Source organism: Schistocerca serialis, chromosome 7 (assembly GCF_023864345.2).
Source record: "Schistocerca serialis cubense isolate TAMUIC-IGC-003099 chromosome 7, iqSchSeri2.2, whole genome shotgun sequence".
NCBI classification, from domain to species: Eukaryota; Metazoa; Arthropoda; class Insecta; order Orthoptera; family Acrididae; genus Schistocerca; species Schistocerca serialis.
The window spans coordinates 182421713-182439532 of NC_064644.1; the positions used below are offsets into that span (position 1 = coordinate 182421713).

A 17820-nucleotide genomic window follows, 5' to 3' on the forward strand; every position below is an offset into this window, starting at 1 on the left:
TCATTTCAGTTAGTGTTCATCTTTCTGTTGTTATAATTTGAGGCTCATGTTAAGTTTATGCCAAGCCACTAACTCTGATATATACATTTTTTCTTATGACTGTTTAGGTCAGTGCTTGACAGGTTCTGTGGTGTTCTGTTAAACATAACAGAAGCCCTAAATGATGTTATGAAAGTTGAAGATACGGGTAGACAAGTTGAGTGAGTATTATTTTTAGTCTGTTTTGTGAATAATCATTATTTTCATTTATATCAGGACATTAAATGTCTAACTATATCAACTAGTATTGTATTGAATATTTGAACAGATTGTTCATATCAGAATGAATAATATTATGAGTCTTGCTATTTCTGGAATTAAGAATCAAGGTAATTATACTCTTTCATAATAATAATAATAATAATAATAATAATATATTAAAAAGGAAAACATTTCCTATGTTCTGCAAAATTGCATTTATTTGGTCAAGAACCAGCTTTCGGCTTCTTATGCCATCTTCAGATAACAACTGAATTTCACAGACAGAGGTAAACATGTTGTGCGACAGATATTGTTTGTACAGAAGATACAAAAATGACCAATTGTTTACACAGGAAAATATTACAAAAATTACATTAACTAAAAAGGGGATAAACAAAGTCTTATACAAAGATACATACAACAAATGATGAGAAATAAAATGAATTTACACTTTTAATCTAGTATTTGGTCCCCCCTTTCCTCCCTGAGTGTTTAACTTCACATTCTACATGATATGGACAGTTTTCTGCTAAAAGTTATCAGGAAACATCAAATCGTATCTTATCAACTTATCTGATATTCACATAGCCTAATTGCCACAGCTCTGCCTGGTGGACCAATATACATTTTTCACACTGCTTGCAAATGATTTTTATGCACACCAGTATGTGCCAAAGGTTGCATTTTGTCTTTACTATTGAATAAAATTTTTTGTATGTTATTGTATTATGAAAATGCGGGTCTGTAGTTGCAACACTTTATAATGTTTTTGTAAGATTGTCTGAAATGTTGCCAACATATGGAATTTTGCACCAGGGAAGTAGTGCAGTTGTATTCATTTTCTTTTTTCGTAGAATATTATCAATCAGGGCAGAACCATAGCCATTGCTGGAAGTGATTTGTTTGATGGTTTGTATTTCTGTTTGAGAGGGTGATTTGTATAATGGGACAGATATGAGGCAATTCACCACTGATTGGAAAGCTGCATGTTTGTTTGTGTGTGGATGCTGGGAGCTTGCAGGGATTGCTTTATCAGTAGCTATGTTTTCTCTGTAGTTGCTAAATGTGTTTTCTTGTACTAACATCTATATTGAAGTCTACAAAATACATAGAAGAGCCTCCTGGTTCCTTTGTAAACTGATTGTTCCTATGTTGAGAGTTTAAATGCTGTAGTAACGTATCTAAGTGTCCAGTGGTACTGGTCCACAAGCACATCACTTCTGTTTGCAACATTCAGTTGTCACTTGAAGATAGCCTGAAAAGCCAAAAGCGAGTTCATGACCAAATAAATATAATTTTGCAGAATATTAGGAAGTGTTTTCCTTTTTCATATTATTATCATGTTCTGGCAAGCACTGATGGAAAATTCACTTAGTGTTATATCTTATACAGATTGTGGAATTTGCTAAATGACATAGTGCTGCACAGAAACATAAAGACAAAGTTTTACTTTCAGACCCACTGAGAAAAGGAAATAATAAATGAGAGAAGTATGAAAAGAAATAAATTAAATCCATTCATAACTTTGCAAGAAAATTTAGAGAAATATTGGTAACACCACATAAAAATTTTCCCCCCGTGATTGTTGTTAAATGAATTTCATTTTGTTGTATTTCCATTTTCAAATATGCACAACTCCTCACAGTGCCCATGCCTTCTGCATAGTTCATGAACTAAACAATTTAGACATACAGCATTGTAATCATAATGTTGCTGGTATCAGACTCTAAGGCATAACAACAGGCAAAATACAGTAACCAGTATGAGTTGTTGCAGGAAGCCAAACAGTAGCCCATAGTACAAAAGCATGTAACTGTTGTCTGTTCAAAATATTCTGGGTTAATTCTTAGGAAGTTCAAATTTTAAAATTATGAGACAGAATTGCTTTCCGGCACTTATCTTCAGGAGGTGAAAGTTTTAGCGCTGCCAATGAGACAAATATGAAAATACACTAAACTTTTCTAGATTTTGGACCTATTAGTTCATTTCCTGGGGAGGAAAGAGGGACAAGTCGTGGAAAGTTAACAAACAAGGACAGATTACTCAGAGCCCAGGATGTGGTGAGGATGAGAGGAGACAAATATGAAACGTGAGGCATCAAAAAGAGTTGGTCAGAGATAGGACATTTGTGACTTCTGGACCAGTTACAGTCCAGAGACAATGACAAAGTGAAAATTAAAGCTGGATTACATGGATTAAGAAGAAGAGAAATGAAACTAATAGTGCAATTTAGAACTAAGAGGAAAAGGATGTTGGGGGACAGGAGGCAAAATTAAAATGTGAAAGCAGTAAAGAAAGTAATGAAAGAGAGAAGAGGAGGTGGATGGAGGGTGTACGTTATCAAAAGATGGGTCCACGATGGTGTCAGAATGTAAAGGATATGTTGAAGGGTAGTTTCCCATCTCTGAAGTTGAGGAAAACTTGTACCAGTTGAGAGAATCCAAATAGCCCTTCTGGTGTAGCAGCTGTAGAGAATATTCAGCAACTGGGTACTGGATTTCCACAAAGTGAACTGTTCTTCCTGAGATCTTGCGAGTTTTCTCACCATTATGGATTAATGGTATTCTTTCGCTTGTTCAGCACATGATTGATTATTTATTCTGTGCCCAGTCATTCGTTCATCCACTTTAGAGGTGAACTTTCCTACATAAATCACTTTGCAGTGAACACTTATTCTGAACACTATGCATGGTTTCGTAAGTTGCCCTGCTTTTGGTGTTCGATTATAGCGGTAGGGCTGGAGTAGGTGATAGTGATCCTGTGTGTAGCACGATTTATAGTTTGAGTGATTGCAAGGATAGGCACCTGGGGGTAGAGATAATTGTGTGGAAATTTCATACAGTTTGACAAAGATGTTACGGAGGTTGAAGATAACAGAAATTCCCAGTGGGATGCCACGGGGCAGATAATCAGGAAGAGAGTAATGCATTAAGGCATTCAAGGCCTGGGTGATAAGGGAGGGGCTTTTGTGTTTTTTGGAAATGGGGCCTTTATCAGTCAGAGTGTGATAAGCTGGAACAGTTTGGGAGATTTGTTTGTGAATAAGATCTGTGTGGTATTTGCAGGAGATGAAAGCGTAAGAAAGGTTGTTGGTGTAGATGTTGAGGGATTCCATAGTGGAGCAGATGTTTGCTGTGAAGGCATGGACTGTAGAGAATGGACCATTTAAAGCGTAGGTTAGTAATTGTTGCATATTAGTTGGTTTTATATGGACTGACATGTAATGTAGGCTTCAGTTAGGTGGGGGTCAACTTTATGGAAGCCTTTGTTGGATCTCCATCTACATCCATACCCTGCAAAACACTGAAGTGAAATGCATGGCAGAGACTATTTCCCATTGTATAGTTATTTGGGTCATTTCCCATTCCAGTTGTGTGTGAAGAATGGTTCCTTAAACACCTGTATGTCCACTGGAGTCTGATTTTGTCTAAGTGATCCCTATGGGAGAAATATGTAAACTACTCTTTGGAAAAAGTGAAACATCAAGAGTGAGAGACATGATCACAATGAAATTTATTCCACCAATTAGGGGCATGACAGTACACAAATAATCATCATTACAGACCTGTACATGCACAGTCACTGTATGAATTCAGTACAGAGTAGTGCCACCACATGCTGGAATCACAGCCACTAGATGTCGTTGCATGGAATCAAAGAGCGCCTGAGTATACTGCTAGGGAATACTCTGCCCCAGCTTTTGTAGACACGTCCACAAAGCATCATATGTCACTGCAGGAGGAACTGAATGGACAAGTATGTAGTGATACATCCTATTCCTTGAATGAAAGGAATCATGTCCATAATTACATATATCAGAGAAAAGATGTTCGTGACTGAAAGTAGACGATAAGTAGTGAGCATCCCTCTATGGAGGTGTTTTAAATCGTAGGTGCTGATACCAGAGCTAACGATCCAGTGACTGTACAGAGGTGGACAACAAGGAGTTCCATGGAGTGGACAGTGCAGAAGAAAGCGTTCCATGAAATCTAAGAATGTGGAATGTCAAAGATAATAAACATATTGTAATTGTTAATTTTCAAGTTGAATATCAGATCTGTTATGTATGTAGTACAGAGAGGCAGTGTACGAGTTGATAGCTGTCTCCTCTTGTCATGTATTTAGTTTAATATTGAAGACAATAGAGGATGGTGAATTGAATCTCACTTATTATTTATGTTGTGAAGTGAATGAGAACAAGAAGTTAATGTTCTTCAGCTTTATTTGCAGCCTGGAGGGAGGCAAAGTCTGAGCAAAGTTGGAGGAAGAAGGTACATGGATTCAGGGCACAGTCTAGCTGGACCCTGATTAATAATACTTAATGGTGACCGAATATTCAGTAAACAACATTCATTGTATATAAAAAGTGTGTTCAGGTGGCAAATTATTTAAGTGTTTGGTGCATGAGGTGAAGTATAACAAACTACCAGGCAGCCCAAGCCAAACTGAAACACTTCAGATTGCTGACTGACTGTATTCCAGACATATTTGATGGGCACCATGACAGCCAAACAGGCAGACCAAGGAAGCAGTGGTACTCATCGTTCTTAGAAAGAGACTTGCACATTCCTCACCACATGCAGCTGTGTATTGTCCAGCTGAAATATGATATGTGGAACGGCCTACATGAGGTTCAGTGCGTCGGGCTGTAAAATCTCCCTGATGTAGCAGTAACTGTTCAGATTGCCTACAACAAGTAGGAGGCGAGATTGCATCTTGTAGGGAATGGTGGCCCTGACCATCACACTTGATGTTTGTCCGCTGTGTCCTCAGCAGTGCAGTCTGCCTGACTACATTCACCACAGCTGCACCGATGCGTTTATCATTGTAGGACAAGTTGAAGCTGTACTCATCTAAAGACACTACATTTTGCCACTAACCATGTGAGTGTCAGCATTCACGTGCCCACTGCAGTCTGCGACATTAGTGGATTCTGGTCAATGGAAGCTGACACAATTGCCTGCATGCCACCAGTCCTGCCCACAAAAGATGGCAAGGAACCATTGATGCAGACATGTCCAATTCTGTAGCAGTGTTTCAGTGTCGCGCCAACATTATAGACGAAGCTGTTCTGTCCATTACAGCCAAGTGGACAACATGGCAGTCATCCTGTGCTGTGGTCACCATTGTGTCATCCAGTACCCTCTTGGCACTGTGTATGGACTTCTTCTTTCCACTGGTTCCGCATACTTCTCACTGCTGAAGTACCTTGTACGAGCCGCAGTCTAACAAATTACAGCCCCACTTCCCATGGGACCAATCATTCTGTCCATTTCAAATGCACTCACTTGCCAATATTTTACCATGTGATGTTGGTGAGGCATAGTGGCATTTGATTACATGTTTCTACCTCGTGTGATGGCTCCGCACCAACTGAATGTTGCTTAACACTGGTCTGACCTGCCCTGTGCAGTCTCACAAAATAGGGCAGTGTCGGGCCTAGGTGCACGACAAGTTTGTACTGTTTAAATCACTTGTTATGGTTTCCCTGTTCTACACGTCCTCTTATCGTGGCATGTTGTAGACCATTTCTTCTGAGTGTTTCACGTTTTACATGCATTAGTGTACATTCCTAGATTCGTCACTTGTAGGTAGTGAAATATCACTTGTGAGTAGTGAAATGGACCAAGTGAATTTGAGTCGTGGAGAGGGGTTAAGCTGCTGCATGAATAGTTGCAGTTCTTTAACAAACTACATACCACAAAGTAGGCATTGATAAATTTGTACCAAGCCAGGAAGCCCAGCTTCAGGCCTAGAGGACTCTCTCTTCCATGTGCCCTTGAAAAAGTTGGCATAATATGGGATCTATTCTGGCACTCATTGCAGTCGGGGGGGGGGGGGGGGGGGGGAGGATTTTGTTTGCATGTTTGGTGCTCAAAGGTGCAGATGGCTGAGGTGACAGACTAGTTTTCAGGAATGTTTTCAGATAGCATTTGGGAGAGATAGTGTTCTAAGGCTGAGAGGCCACGTTTATGTGGGATGTTTTTGTAGAGTGACATTACATTGATAGTGACAAAGTGTTTTCTCGATGAGAGTTGACTGAAGACATTCCAGGAAGTGGTTGGTGCCTTGTTTTTGTAAGGTAGGAGACTTTGTGTGATGGGTTGAGGTTCTAGTTCAACAGGACTGAGGTACAGTCAGTGGGAGCTTTTGATGTCACCTTTTATTGAATGACCAGAATGGTTATTTTTGTGTGATTTTGAAAGCACGTAGAAGGGGGGGGGGGGGTGCATTTATCAGTGGGAAGTTCTAAAGCTTTTCTGCAGTTCCATCTGGGTGGAAGGAATGGGGGCCATTAGGGAACAGTTTTGAGTTTTGTCTGTTGAGGTGACAGAAAACTGACAATGCCTTCCCCACCTCATACTCCTCACAGTCAAATATCAGAGTAGTGGAATCTTGGCCCACAGAGAGAATGATGAAAGAGCATTCTGCCTTCAAATCATGGATAACTCAGGGCTCAACTTGAGAAAGGTTTGGGGTTTCAGTGATATTTTTCCAGGAAGATTAATTGGGAGAAGATGATTGGGGGGAGAAGAGGATTGAATGGTGAAGTGGTGTTTCCAATTAAGATTGTGGGTACAGATGAATTAAGAAGAGGTGATTGAATTTGGATGGGTGACTTGAAAGTTAGGCCTTTTAAAAGAACAGATTTCTTAGGATAGGAAAGGTATATCAATCAGAGGTTTAAAACTGAACGAGGACTAGGTGTGAGGTTTTGGAGTTGGATTATTGGCTAGAAGATGAGCTTGGTTTGGAAGGCTAGGATGAGCTTGGAGGGGAGGGGAGGGGAGGGGGGGAGGTTGTTGGTGATAATGCAGTGGATGGTGGTTGTTGTGGGAGATACACAACTTTGGGGTATTTGGCCTACAGTCTGAATAGCTTCTGTAGGCAGTGTAAAGTGTTTTCTCAAAGTTTACAGCTATCTTCAAAGAGTACATTGTGTATGCTATACATACATGGACTGAAAGATGGAAAATTTTAAACAGAGACAGCGGCTGTTGGGATTGTTGGTTTAAAGATGCACTTTATTGTAAAGGACAGGATTGGTAAGCAGTAGGACCAGTTTTTTTGAAACCATCTGTATGGTGATGTAGGGTAAGGTCCCAGCCAATTGCCCTTGTGGGCCATCGTTTGCAAATAATCTATGAACAAAACTGTGGAATTTTACATCATGCCCTCCAGCTTTAAAAAAAAGGAATTTTATCCTGATTGATTGCATCATGTAATGGTTAAGGTACTGTTCTCAGATGCAAAAGGTTGTGGGTTTGAATCTCATCAGGTACTTCCAATTTTTTTATTTTTAAATCTTAGATCATTATTTCCTTTCAATTATTTGAATTAAGTGTAATTTTTTACATCTGTGCTTAGCAAGTCATTTTAATCACAATATCTATTTTTTAAATTTCTCTCATTTTTTCTTTCTATCATTCTTTCTCCACTTGGAAGTCCTACGTATGTCAGTGTCATTATTTTTAGTTTATCTAATGTAATATTTTAAACATTTGAAAATACTGATCTATTGGATTAAAAACAAAAGACGAAATAACCTTTTTATATTGACCATGCAATGGGTGTCAGAAACGTATCTTTCAATACAAGGTGTACATGTTTTTGGATGGTTATCACATACAAACATTTAAAGCATAAATTCTTTTTGCACTATGGACAAAATAACATAGATGAAGATTTAAACCAAAGAATGGATTATTATGTAAAATCAAGAATCGAAATAATACATAAAAATAATTAAAATCGCATGAACAAAGTTTCCAAGGGGCAAAAAAATAATAGGAAGGAAAAATGATGTGACAAAGGAATAGAAATAAAAATATTAAAAAAAGTCATTTTGAGAAATATTTAAAAATAAAACGTTTCGTAACACCTGACAGTATTTAAACCCGCAGCCTTTTGCATGTGAAGACAGTACTTTAACCATTACACTATGCAGCCAGTCAGGATAACATTTATTTTGTAAAGCTGTAGAGCATCACTCAAAATTCCAAAAAAAAAAAAAAAAAAAAATAATTTCATATATTACTCACCAGCTAGTTCCCACCAGGGTGAATAGCTGCAGGGTGTGATACATGGGACCTTAACCTATATCACCATGTAGAAAATTACAGAAATTTGAGCCCCCCACTGGGGCCTCTCCTTGTAAGAATTAATTAGTCTGAAATTTGAGAAGAGATTGGTGGAAAGATGGGTTGCAGCAAGAGCTGGTGACCTTTAATGTGAGGCCCTTGGGATCAATACCAAAGGTTAAGCAAGAGTGGGGGTAATGTATATGGAACAGTTGGCCTCTATAGTAAGAGCATTTTTGTGGAAGGAATGTAAGTATCGAGGTACATGTTAGGGAAAATCATGAGTGCGATGAAAAAAATGATTGACGTGGACTGTTGAAAGTAATAGTTCAAGGAGGAAAAGGAAAAGAGTGGAGTTTTTTTGTACACAGGCCAGCAATTCTGTCTCATAATCTTACACTTTCATATAGAGAAATTTGCTTCTGAAAGAAAGTTTAGGACTTCGTTCTTTTTGGGCCGTCCAATGTTACTCCAATTCTGGCTAAAACACTTCTCATTATGAGAGATTCATCATAGTATGAGATTGATGTAGTTTTTGCATTGGAATACTTAAAAGCTTTGAACCCTCGTATCTCTTGCACCAATGAAGTCCATTAGAGGATATGTATTGCAGATTCACCTGGATTTCAAACTTGATAAAAACTTGGATGTTAAATAATATTTTCCAACACACTGATGGAAACCGTGTAACAGCAGATGTACTTTTCATAAGCATTTTCAAAGATGTTCACACACGACTGTTTTCGACCAACCTGACTGACAAAACAGCAACTTTTACAGATTTTGTGTCATTACATTGGCCAAACTGTGACTGGCTTCAAATGCTTTGCGCTGCTCAACATACATCCTGTCTTAACAACATATGTTCTTTGGCCTATTGTCAAAAACAATTACATTTACTGATTTATAATGAAAAGTTAATGATTTACAACAAACTGTTAGCACAGTTTTAAAGACAATAATTTTTTTCCCCCAGTGGGAAAATTTGATTATGAAGGTACAGTAACAATACCCATCATAAAAACATTAGCTACATCTTGATTTCACATTGGATTTTATGCCCAATATTAATTGAGGTACAGTACGAAATGCCAAAACAGAATCTCGGGTTATAGTTCTGTATGATAATGTCATAGTAACAAAATGACTGAAAATCAATAGTGTGTACATCAGAATGTTCAAGAATCATTAATGAAAAATTTAATTACAACTTTTGAAATACAGAAAAAGATTATCAGGGTGATAAAAAAAAGCTAAATGTAAGGATTCCTGTAGACCCCTTTTTAAAACTCTGAAAATATTGTGACTGCCTTGCTTGTATATAGACGAAATACTAATTTTCACAAAAGGGAGCATCTTAAAAAAGGAAAATCTCTTCAAACACAACTGTGATATACACACATATGAAACTAGGCAGAAGATGAACCTACAAAGGAACACAGTAAATACAAACTTGTGCAAAAGAGGAGTGTATCATTCTGGAGCTATGTTATATAACCATATGCCTTCTTACTTAAAATGCATACCAACATTAAATGCATTTAAAATAAAGTTAAAACAGTTCTTGTTTGACCACTGCTTCTATTCTTTGGTTGAGTATATGGAACATCATAATAAGTAAACCTCATTTACCAAATTTCACTAATTGTCAATTCATAATATAGTTTACATTGTGCTTATCATGTCATCTCACTTAATAACTGCTGTTATCACATGTAGAAGCAATACAGTACACCAACCTGCATTATTATGCATTTTTATTATGTCAACAATGTAGTCAAGATGACTACTGTATTGTAAACTAACTGGGTTTACCACTGTCCTATATCACATGTACAAACAATGTACGAAACTGATTCTTGAACCAATAAATAAATAGATCTAATTGGTTTTTCATTATTGGCATGATACATTAAGTGCACAAGTCACATTAAATACGTCAGATGACTGATAAATGATCCAAAAGTCTGTTTTTAGGTAAGTTTGAAATATATTAATTTTGATATTTAATTGTTGGTTTAATTACAACATAGTATTTCTTCTAGCATTTCTGTGGGAATGTAATAGTGCAATCACAAGAATGAAATTACAGATTTTGCTGAAATTTACAACAGTATGGTAATTCATATCATCAGGTTTTCTAACTAACTATAACTTTCTGTTAATTACATTAAATTATCTGAAATAATGTTGATTTGGTATATTAGTGAACCATACAGTTTAATATGCTGATATAAATTAAGAAAAACCATACTTTCTAACTTTTGTCCATTACACATTGGGGATTGGGTAAGTTACAACTGCCAAACTTTTAGTGATATTGAAGAATTCATGAACTACCCTATAACTAGTTCTATTACAACTGGTAACTTTAGATGGTGGCTATGTTGCAGATCCCAGTTGTAAATTCATGGCAGTCAAGTAAGTAAAATGTGAAGTAGTTCCATCAAAGAAACGGTGACTGTTACTGCAAGAAATTGTCATGGCACATTTTGCAACTGTTGCAAGAATAAAATTGACACTTCTGTGACATAAGTTTTCTGCTGTCAAGCCATAATGTGACTTTCATTGTCTTTTCAGCAATTCAAATTTCTATGTCAGCATCCACTTTCATCTGATTGGGACAGATGCTGCTGAATGTTCCAAATTGTCCACTGTATCAGTTACAGATTTTTATTTAACCTTTTATTTAACTTTTTATTTAACCTTCTCCCCAAATCTCTGCCTGTGTATTTGGTTTTCTAGTGTACATCAGTTGAGGATCTCATAAATGAAGACTAGCCACTGTAATTCCAAAGAATATTGGGGAATTTAGTAACATATTTTGCCTCATCCATTATCCTAGGTCATTGCAGAGATCTTGTATACTGTCATATTCATCATTAATCTCTTCAACATTTTCCAACGTCCAGCAAGTCTGGTTACAACAGAGACTTCTCAATTTTCATTTTTCTTCCCATCATCTCTTCCAGTCCACTTTTGTCCATTCACCCTTAATTTTAAAACTCGTTTTTCTCTTCTCTTTGCAATTATTTATTGCTTGGTCTTCCTCTTGACCTTCTACTCCCTACTTTCATTCCAGACAGCACTATGGTCTGTTTGTTATAACAGACCAGCTTAAGTGTGGCCGTTGTCAATGATAGCAAGCCTAATCTCTCATAGGTTTGAAAACACAATAACATCACTACAGCACCTGTGTCGACCTGTTGCTGGGCCATTTGAGGAAAAACACTTAATTCAATAAACAACTTGGGAGAAATCGCAAGCATTGGAGCCCCACAGTCCTTGATCTGCTCTGCATTGTGTCCAAATGATTTACCACCACCAATGCCGCTTCCTCATGCAAGATATCTGTCACTTAGTGGGCACATCTTGTGACACTTCTGCCACATCACCTAACTCTTCAATTTAGTCACCTACTGCCCGAGAAACTTCATGAAATTGTGCTGTTTGCAAAACTTCTGCCAAGGGTGATTTTCACAGAATAAAGCCTTCTAGCGCACTTCCTTGTCCGGAGCTAAACAGATAATTACATTGCACACCATAGTGTCTGCATAAGAGTCTTTATGAGCATCAGTAATGAACTGACACATATGGCTAAGGCTGTGAAGTTCAGCTGCCCGGGTGCTGTATGACAGTTTTGGTTTCTTGCTGCATCAGTACAATTCAGCTCACACCACTGTAACGTGGGGTGGTTTGCGATGGTAATTGGACAATAAACTGCAAGTGCGATCAAAAGTGAGAGCTGCTGACTCTTGTAAAGGGGCAAGCTGACACAATAATTGACAGGCCTTAGGTAGAATCCACACGAGAGGAAGAAGGCTTTGCACAAATTCGAGTCTGTCACACCGAAAGCCAAAAAATGCTATCTGAAACTTTTTTGTAGGCATCCCAATCCTTGACTGTGTGGATGGACCAGTGGAACGGTACCCTATCTGTTAACAGAAGCCAACAAAGTGGTCACATCCATAGTAAGTTGTTCAATTAGGGTTGGCAGCATGGCATCCATAATAAATAAACCTGATGAAACTTCACTTACAGATTGCACATGCCGAAACCATCCCATTCTCATCACCAATCATTTAGTAACCAGGTACTACACAAGACTGGTACAAGTAACACAAATAGGGCTTTCTTCATGAAGTTATGAACAATAATGGAAATCACTCTCTCATAGATCCCCACTTAACAAGACACGGTACACTGATGTGAACAGTACAACTGGAGAACATAAAAGAATGTCAGTTAGCACTGCTCTGTGCATATATATGCATGAGTTGCCAGCAGACTATGCAGCGGAGACTGCGTTGCGCACATGCCTTCCACAGGCTGCTTCCAACAATGGCCGGCCTACACTTAGACAGTTGGTGGCCAATTCACACACACACACACACACACACACACACACACACACACACACATACACGTTTGGTGACACGACACTCGGGGCACTCACACTCACATGCACTGGTGGTGGGATACCGCAAATACAGTTTTGTTTTAAGCCCTATTTCAACAAATAGTGTTTATCTCTCTGGCAGGTTGAGCATTTTAAATTCCGAAGCTAAGAGCACAACTCTTTGGCATTAAACTCTGTTGTTACAGTGTAACCGTGAAAGCCAGCCATGTCTGTCAAGCGTTTTGTACTGAATGTCTGTCTTGTTTCAAGCTCTTTACTGCTGTCGGAGCAATCGAGCCCTACCCCAATTATTCAAGATGATGATGTGGACTACGAATCTGAACATGACCATCGACGCAAGCAGTTGGCAGCCCATGACCCTGTGCATACTGTCTCACTCAGGGACTACATCCAGATGCAGGTTTGTAGGCAGTCAGTATGTTTGTAGTAGATGTAGTAATTAATAAAGCTAGAAAACACACTCATGCATGTACGCACCCCTCCCCCCCTCCTCACGACCACTAAAAAAAAAAAAACACACACACACACACACACACACACACACACACACACACACACACACACAGAGAGAGAGAGAGAGAGAGAGAGAGAGAGAGAGAGAGAGAGAGAGAGAGAGAGAGGAAATATGGGTATTGGTACAGAAGCAGCAAGGAGGCTTAGAGCAGAAGGGTTGCGAGGACTTTCTAGGCTAGAGGGAACGTTTCCACCTTCATAGTTCGAAGGAGCTAAGGGGTAAATCTAATGACACAAGTACTAAAATAGCTGTTGAAGTCATTGATATTTTGGTGTGCAGCATATTCAGCATCGGGATGGTAAAGTTTACAGTTAGTCATAGTTCGTCAGTGGCCCTTGTTACTGATAGATGAATGGGTAGTTGTCATCCCCTCGCAGAACACTGCTCAGTGATTGCTGTGCATCTTGTATATGATGTGGCTGCTTTCAGAAGTGGCCCTTCTTTTACGGAACAGGAAATTCCTGTTACTATACTCTGGTGGGAGGTGGTGGCTGATTGTATCACACAGGTGTTGCACCTCTTATTATCCAAGCGAGGTGGGCGCAGTGGTCAGCACTCTGGACTCGCATTCAGGATGGTTCAAACCCACATTTGACCATCCTGATTTAGGTTTTCAGTGAGTATATCAAAATCACTTCAGCCAAATGCCGGGATGATTCCATTGAAAGGGCACAGCAGACTTCCTTCCCCAGCCTTCCCTAATCCAACGGGAACGATGACCCCACTGTTTGGTCCCCTTCCTCAAATCAGCCAACCATCTGTATCATCAGCAGGGGAATGATTTATGATGCAGGATTGGAAGTAGAATTTGCATAGAATTGATGAAGATATTGTATAGGCTGGGCAGATGATGGGAGTACTACTTTGTGCGATGAGGGTAGCAGTTTGCGTAGAATCCTTCATTCAGTGCAAGTTGTAGCCAAAGGATGTGATCTAGCATTTTAAGGCCAGGGTGATAATTAGTGGTCTATACAGATGAGAAAAATATTATCTGCATGTGCGCAGTATTTGCAAGTCTTTCATCTGCATCCACAAATATTACATATGCAACCACTTTTAACCCATTCAGTACATTGGAGTGCTGATGGTAGGCTCAGACCGGGCCTGAATATTCATCTGCTGAAGTCAAAACTCATAATGTAAATTCCATTAACCAACAATGTTGAAAACGTTAGGTCCACAACTTAATACACTCTAGCCTATCATATTTTTGATGTGTTCCATATGTTACAGCTTTCTTGTCAGAGTTAACAAAATGGATTTTGTGAAATTTTCTGTGGAACTTTACATCACAATTGGGATGCCAACCAAAGTCATGTTAAAAGTTGTCACATATTGTGTATTGTTTAAAGTTAGTCTTATTATCTACCAAATGTACATTAATTCACTATGATGCTGAATTATATTAAAATGCTAAACTTCTCACTGTAATAAGCATTGCATTGAGTACTTGTAAAACAGGTTATGTGTGATAAAGAATATTATTATATTCACTGATTTTCTACCAAACATTGTGTTGGATGTGGTACACAAACAGGAGTTAGTCCTTCTAATCATGATTCCAGTGGCTGGAGTAACTTATAAGAGCCTTCACGAAGCTTTGTGGCAGTTTTTGTTGTGCAAGTGACCTCTGTTAATGTAAATGGAACAGGAAAAATTCAGATGGAAGGCAGCTATAGGTATGATGACAATGGGATGCATGCATAATTTTTCACAGAACTAGGAAGAAGGGCATGTCGTCATCTTTAGCTGTTTCGCATGTCAACAACTCCTCTATCCTTCCCAACAAACTGTAGATTGAAGCCAGTGAGTGGTACTCCACACCAAATGGGTAATAGTAGTGACTTAAAACATAAATTATCATCCTATATAATGCATGTTGTGACTTGACAAGACAGCCAAGCCAGTAGGAGGTGAAGCCGAAAGGCACGCGTTTAAGCTCACGCAGGCTGGCGTGAGGTCTGGAACAGGTAAAGGAAGTTATAGTAGCAAAGAACATACGTAGCTGCGGGAATACTTAACTTTAATCCATAATTGGTGAACATATGTCTGACGGTACATGCATCAAAGATAAATAGCAAATGATAATGGCGCCTTGCTAGGTCGTAGCAAATGACGTAGCTGAAGACTATGCTAACTATCGTCTCCACAAATGAGAGCGTAATTTGTCAGTGAACCATCGCTAGCAAAGTCGGCTGTACAACTGGGGCGAGTGCTAGGACGTGTCTCTAGACCTGCCATGTGGCGGCGCTCGGTCTGCAATCACTGACAGTGGCGACACTCGGGTCCGACGTATACTAACGGACCGCGGCCGATTTAAAGGCTACCACCTAGCAGGTGTGGTGTCTGGTGGTGACACCACAATGCAGATAGATAAATCTTTTAATATTGTCTCTGTCCTTTAACATTTATTCACAAACTATATATTATATGATTATCTGCCGTTATACATTGGGATGATTGCATCCTTGCAGACCGCTACTAAGAAGGGTATTGATGATAAGTGATTGGTTCACCATGGTGATTATTTGGTGCCACACAAACAGATGACACAAAAAGCAAGTCTGTGGACCAGTTAGGCAGGATATTGTCTGTCTCCAGACCAAACAAGGTGGAGTTTCAAAGCCCTATACCTGTGATTTTCATATTGGGATAAGATATAGCCAATTTCCATACTGATTCTGAGCCTTTGCTCCATTTCCATTTACTTCATTATCGACAGGACATTAAAACTTAATCTCATTTTTGCTTATACACTCCAAAAAGTTTGATCCCTTGTATACTTACCTCATTTATTGTTGATAGCTGACAGAACTGACACGCCAAATTGGGTCAGCGCAAATGGAGCAACTGAAACATACTGTTGATGTAGAGACAATGGAGCAAGCTCTGGAGTACATCTCACTGTAAGACTGATTATGGAAGGTGAAGGCTACAAGAAGGTGGACCTGACGCAGGAGGTAGATGACGGAACAATCTGTCAAACCGCCCAGCTGACTGACCTCGCATTTGGAATGTTTTGTCAGAGGATGCGTTGTTATGCTAATGTTATGAATACTCTTCTGATGTTACTCTATTTTTATATTTCACCATCATTGATATACCTTTGTTTGAGCTGTGAAAGTGTAAAACACTTTAATAACAGTTTTTATTTGTAAAAGTAACTTATTCTGTCACATCAGTGTACTGTGGTTTTCATTCAACCTGTTCCCTTTAATATGTCATTGTATTTGAGACCTCAGTACAGTTAATCAGTTCAGTATAAAATTTACATGGAAACGAAATTCTTCAGGAAAGAATTTTTTTAAATAATTATGTATATTGCATATACAGGTACCATTTTAGTTGATATTTATTTCAAATTTTTGTGTACTGTATCTGGAAACAAGCCCCATGCTTTGTGAGTGTGTATAAATAGTGTGAATGGGCAGAATTTTTGACATATAAGCAGTAATTTGGCTGTTGTGAGAAAGTTTCACAAACTGACGTAGCTTACTTGAGTTTCATCTGAATGAATTGTGCCTAAATTTGTCAGCAAAGGATAACTATCTGCTAGTTTTTGAAAAAATTATTCATCTGGCTGTTCTGATTTATGCTGGATTTGAAAATTACAGTTTTATTATTCACACTGAAAATATTATTACAGTGTGTCTTTCTGATAGTTGTAAAATTTGTATTCAGTTTCTCATCAACAGCAATATATTTCATGATGAGTTACAGTTAGTGTTTGTTACGTTTGAATAATCCACTAACTTTTTGTATATGTTTGAACAGTATTTTCTGAATAATGCTTGTCATAATTATTGACATATAACACCTGTAAATTATAAACATATTTCTATTGTTATTTTGTCATATTCCTTGTTATTGTTGTAAGCTGTAAAATATTTTATGTATTGTGAGACCAGCATAATACATATGAAAGTAACATTTTTCTGAAGCAGTATGAGAGACATTAAAGTACTGCTATAGTCTCTAAATATTTCTTTGTGTTTGAGCCACACCACTGCCATAAAAGAAAACATACCAGCTGGTTACTGGCATGCCTGAAAAATGTAGTGGCATTGCTGAAACATCACATTACTTGTTAATTAATGGAATTAATCTATTGGTGCTACAATATTGATGAAATGGGAGTGAAGTGAACAAAAATATTTATGGTGCTTTTTATATTAGACAATATGCAAGATAAATTGTTAAAAAAAAACTGTAGGCTGAAGTTTTAAGACTCTGCTGTAGTGTCACCCCTTTACACATGGATTATGTCCAAATAGTTCTGCAAGAAAGAGAAATTTAGATACCTTAGATTACATTTTCTTACTTTGAAGTCAACCATTACCAGTTCCTAGTTTACAGAAATAGATCAATCTGTCAGCCATATACAGGCGGAGGTCAAAAGAAAAAAAAAGAAATAAAATTAAAAATACAATATGCAACATTGATATCCAGCCCAGTAGTTTCCATAAAAAAAGAGTATAATGGTTCATAAATTGAACTACTAAACCCTTTATTGAAGGACTTTTTCATGGCAAATTCTGACATGCAAAATTTTACCTGTCAACACA

The 17820-nt window shown here is 38.2% G+C and overlaps 1 protein-coding gene across 4 annotated transcripts in view; it reads left to right on the top strand.

Moving 5' to 3' along the window:
* The window catches only part of LOC126412880 (importin-11), a 171303-nt gene extending 153743 nt beyond the window's left edge, over positions 1-17560 (top strand). For all 4 annotated transcript variants that reach the window (XM_050082767.1, XM_050082766.1, XM_050082769.1 and 1 more), the window contains exons 18-20: positions 108-200; positions 12991-13141; positions 16061-17560. In XM_050082767.1, the coding sequence (XP_049938724.1) occupies positions 108-200; positions 12991-13141; positions 16061-16165 (349 nt within the window). In that variant the 3' untranslated portion in view covers positions 16166-17560. The remainder of the gene's footprint in view (positions 1-107; positions 201-12990; positions 13142-16060) is intronic.
* The last annotated feature ends 260 nt before the right edge of the window (positions 17561-17820 follow it).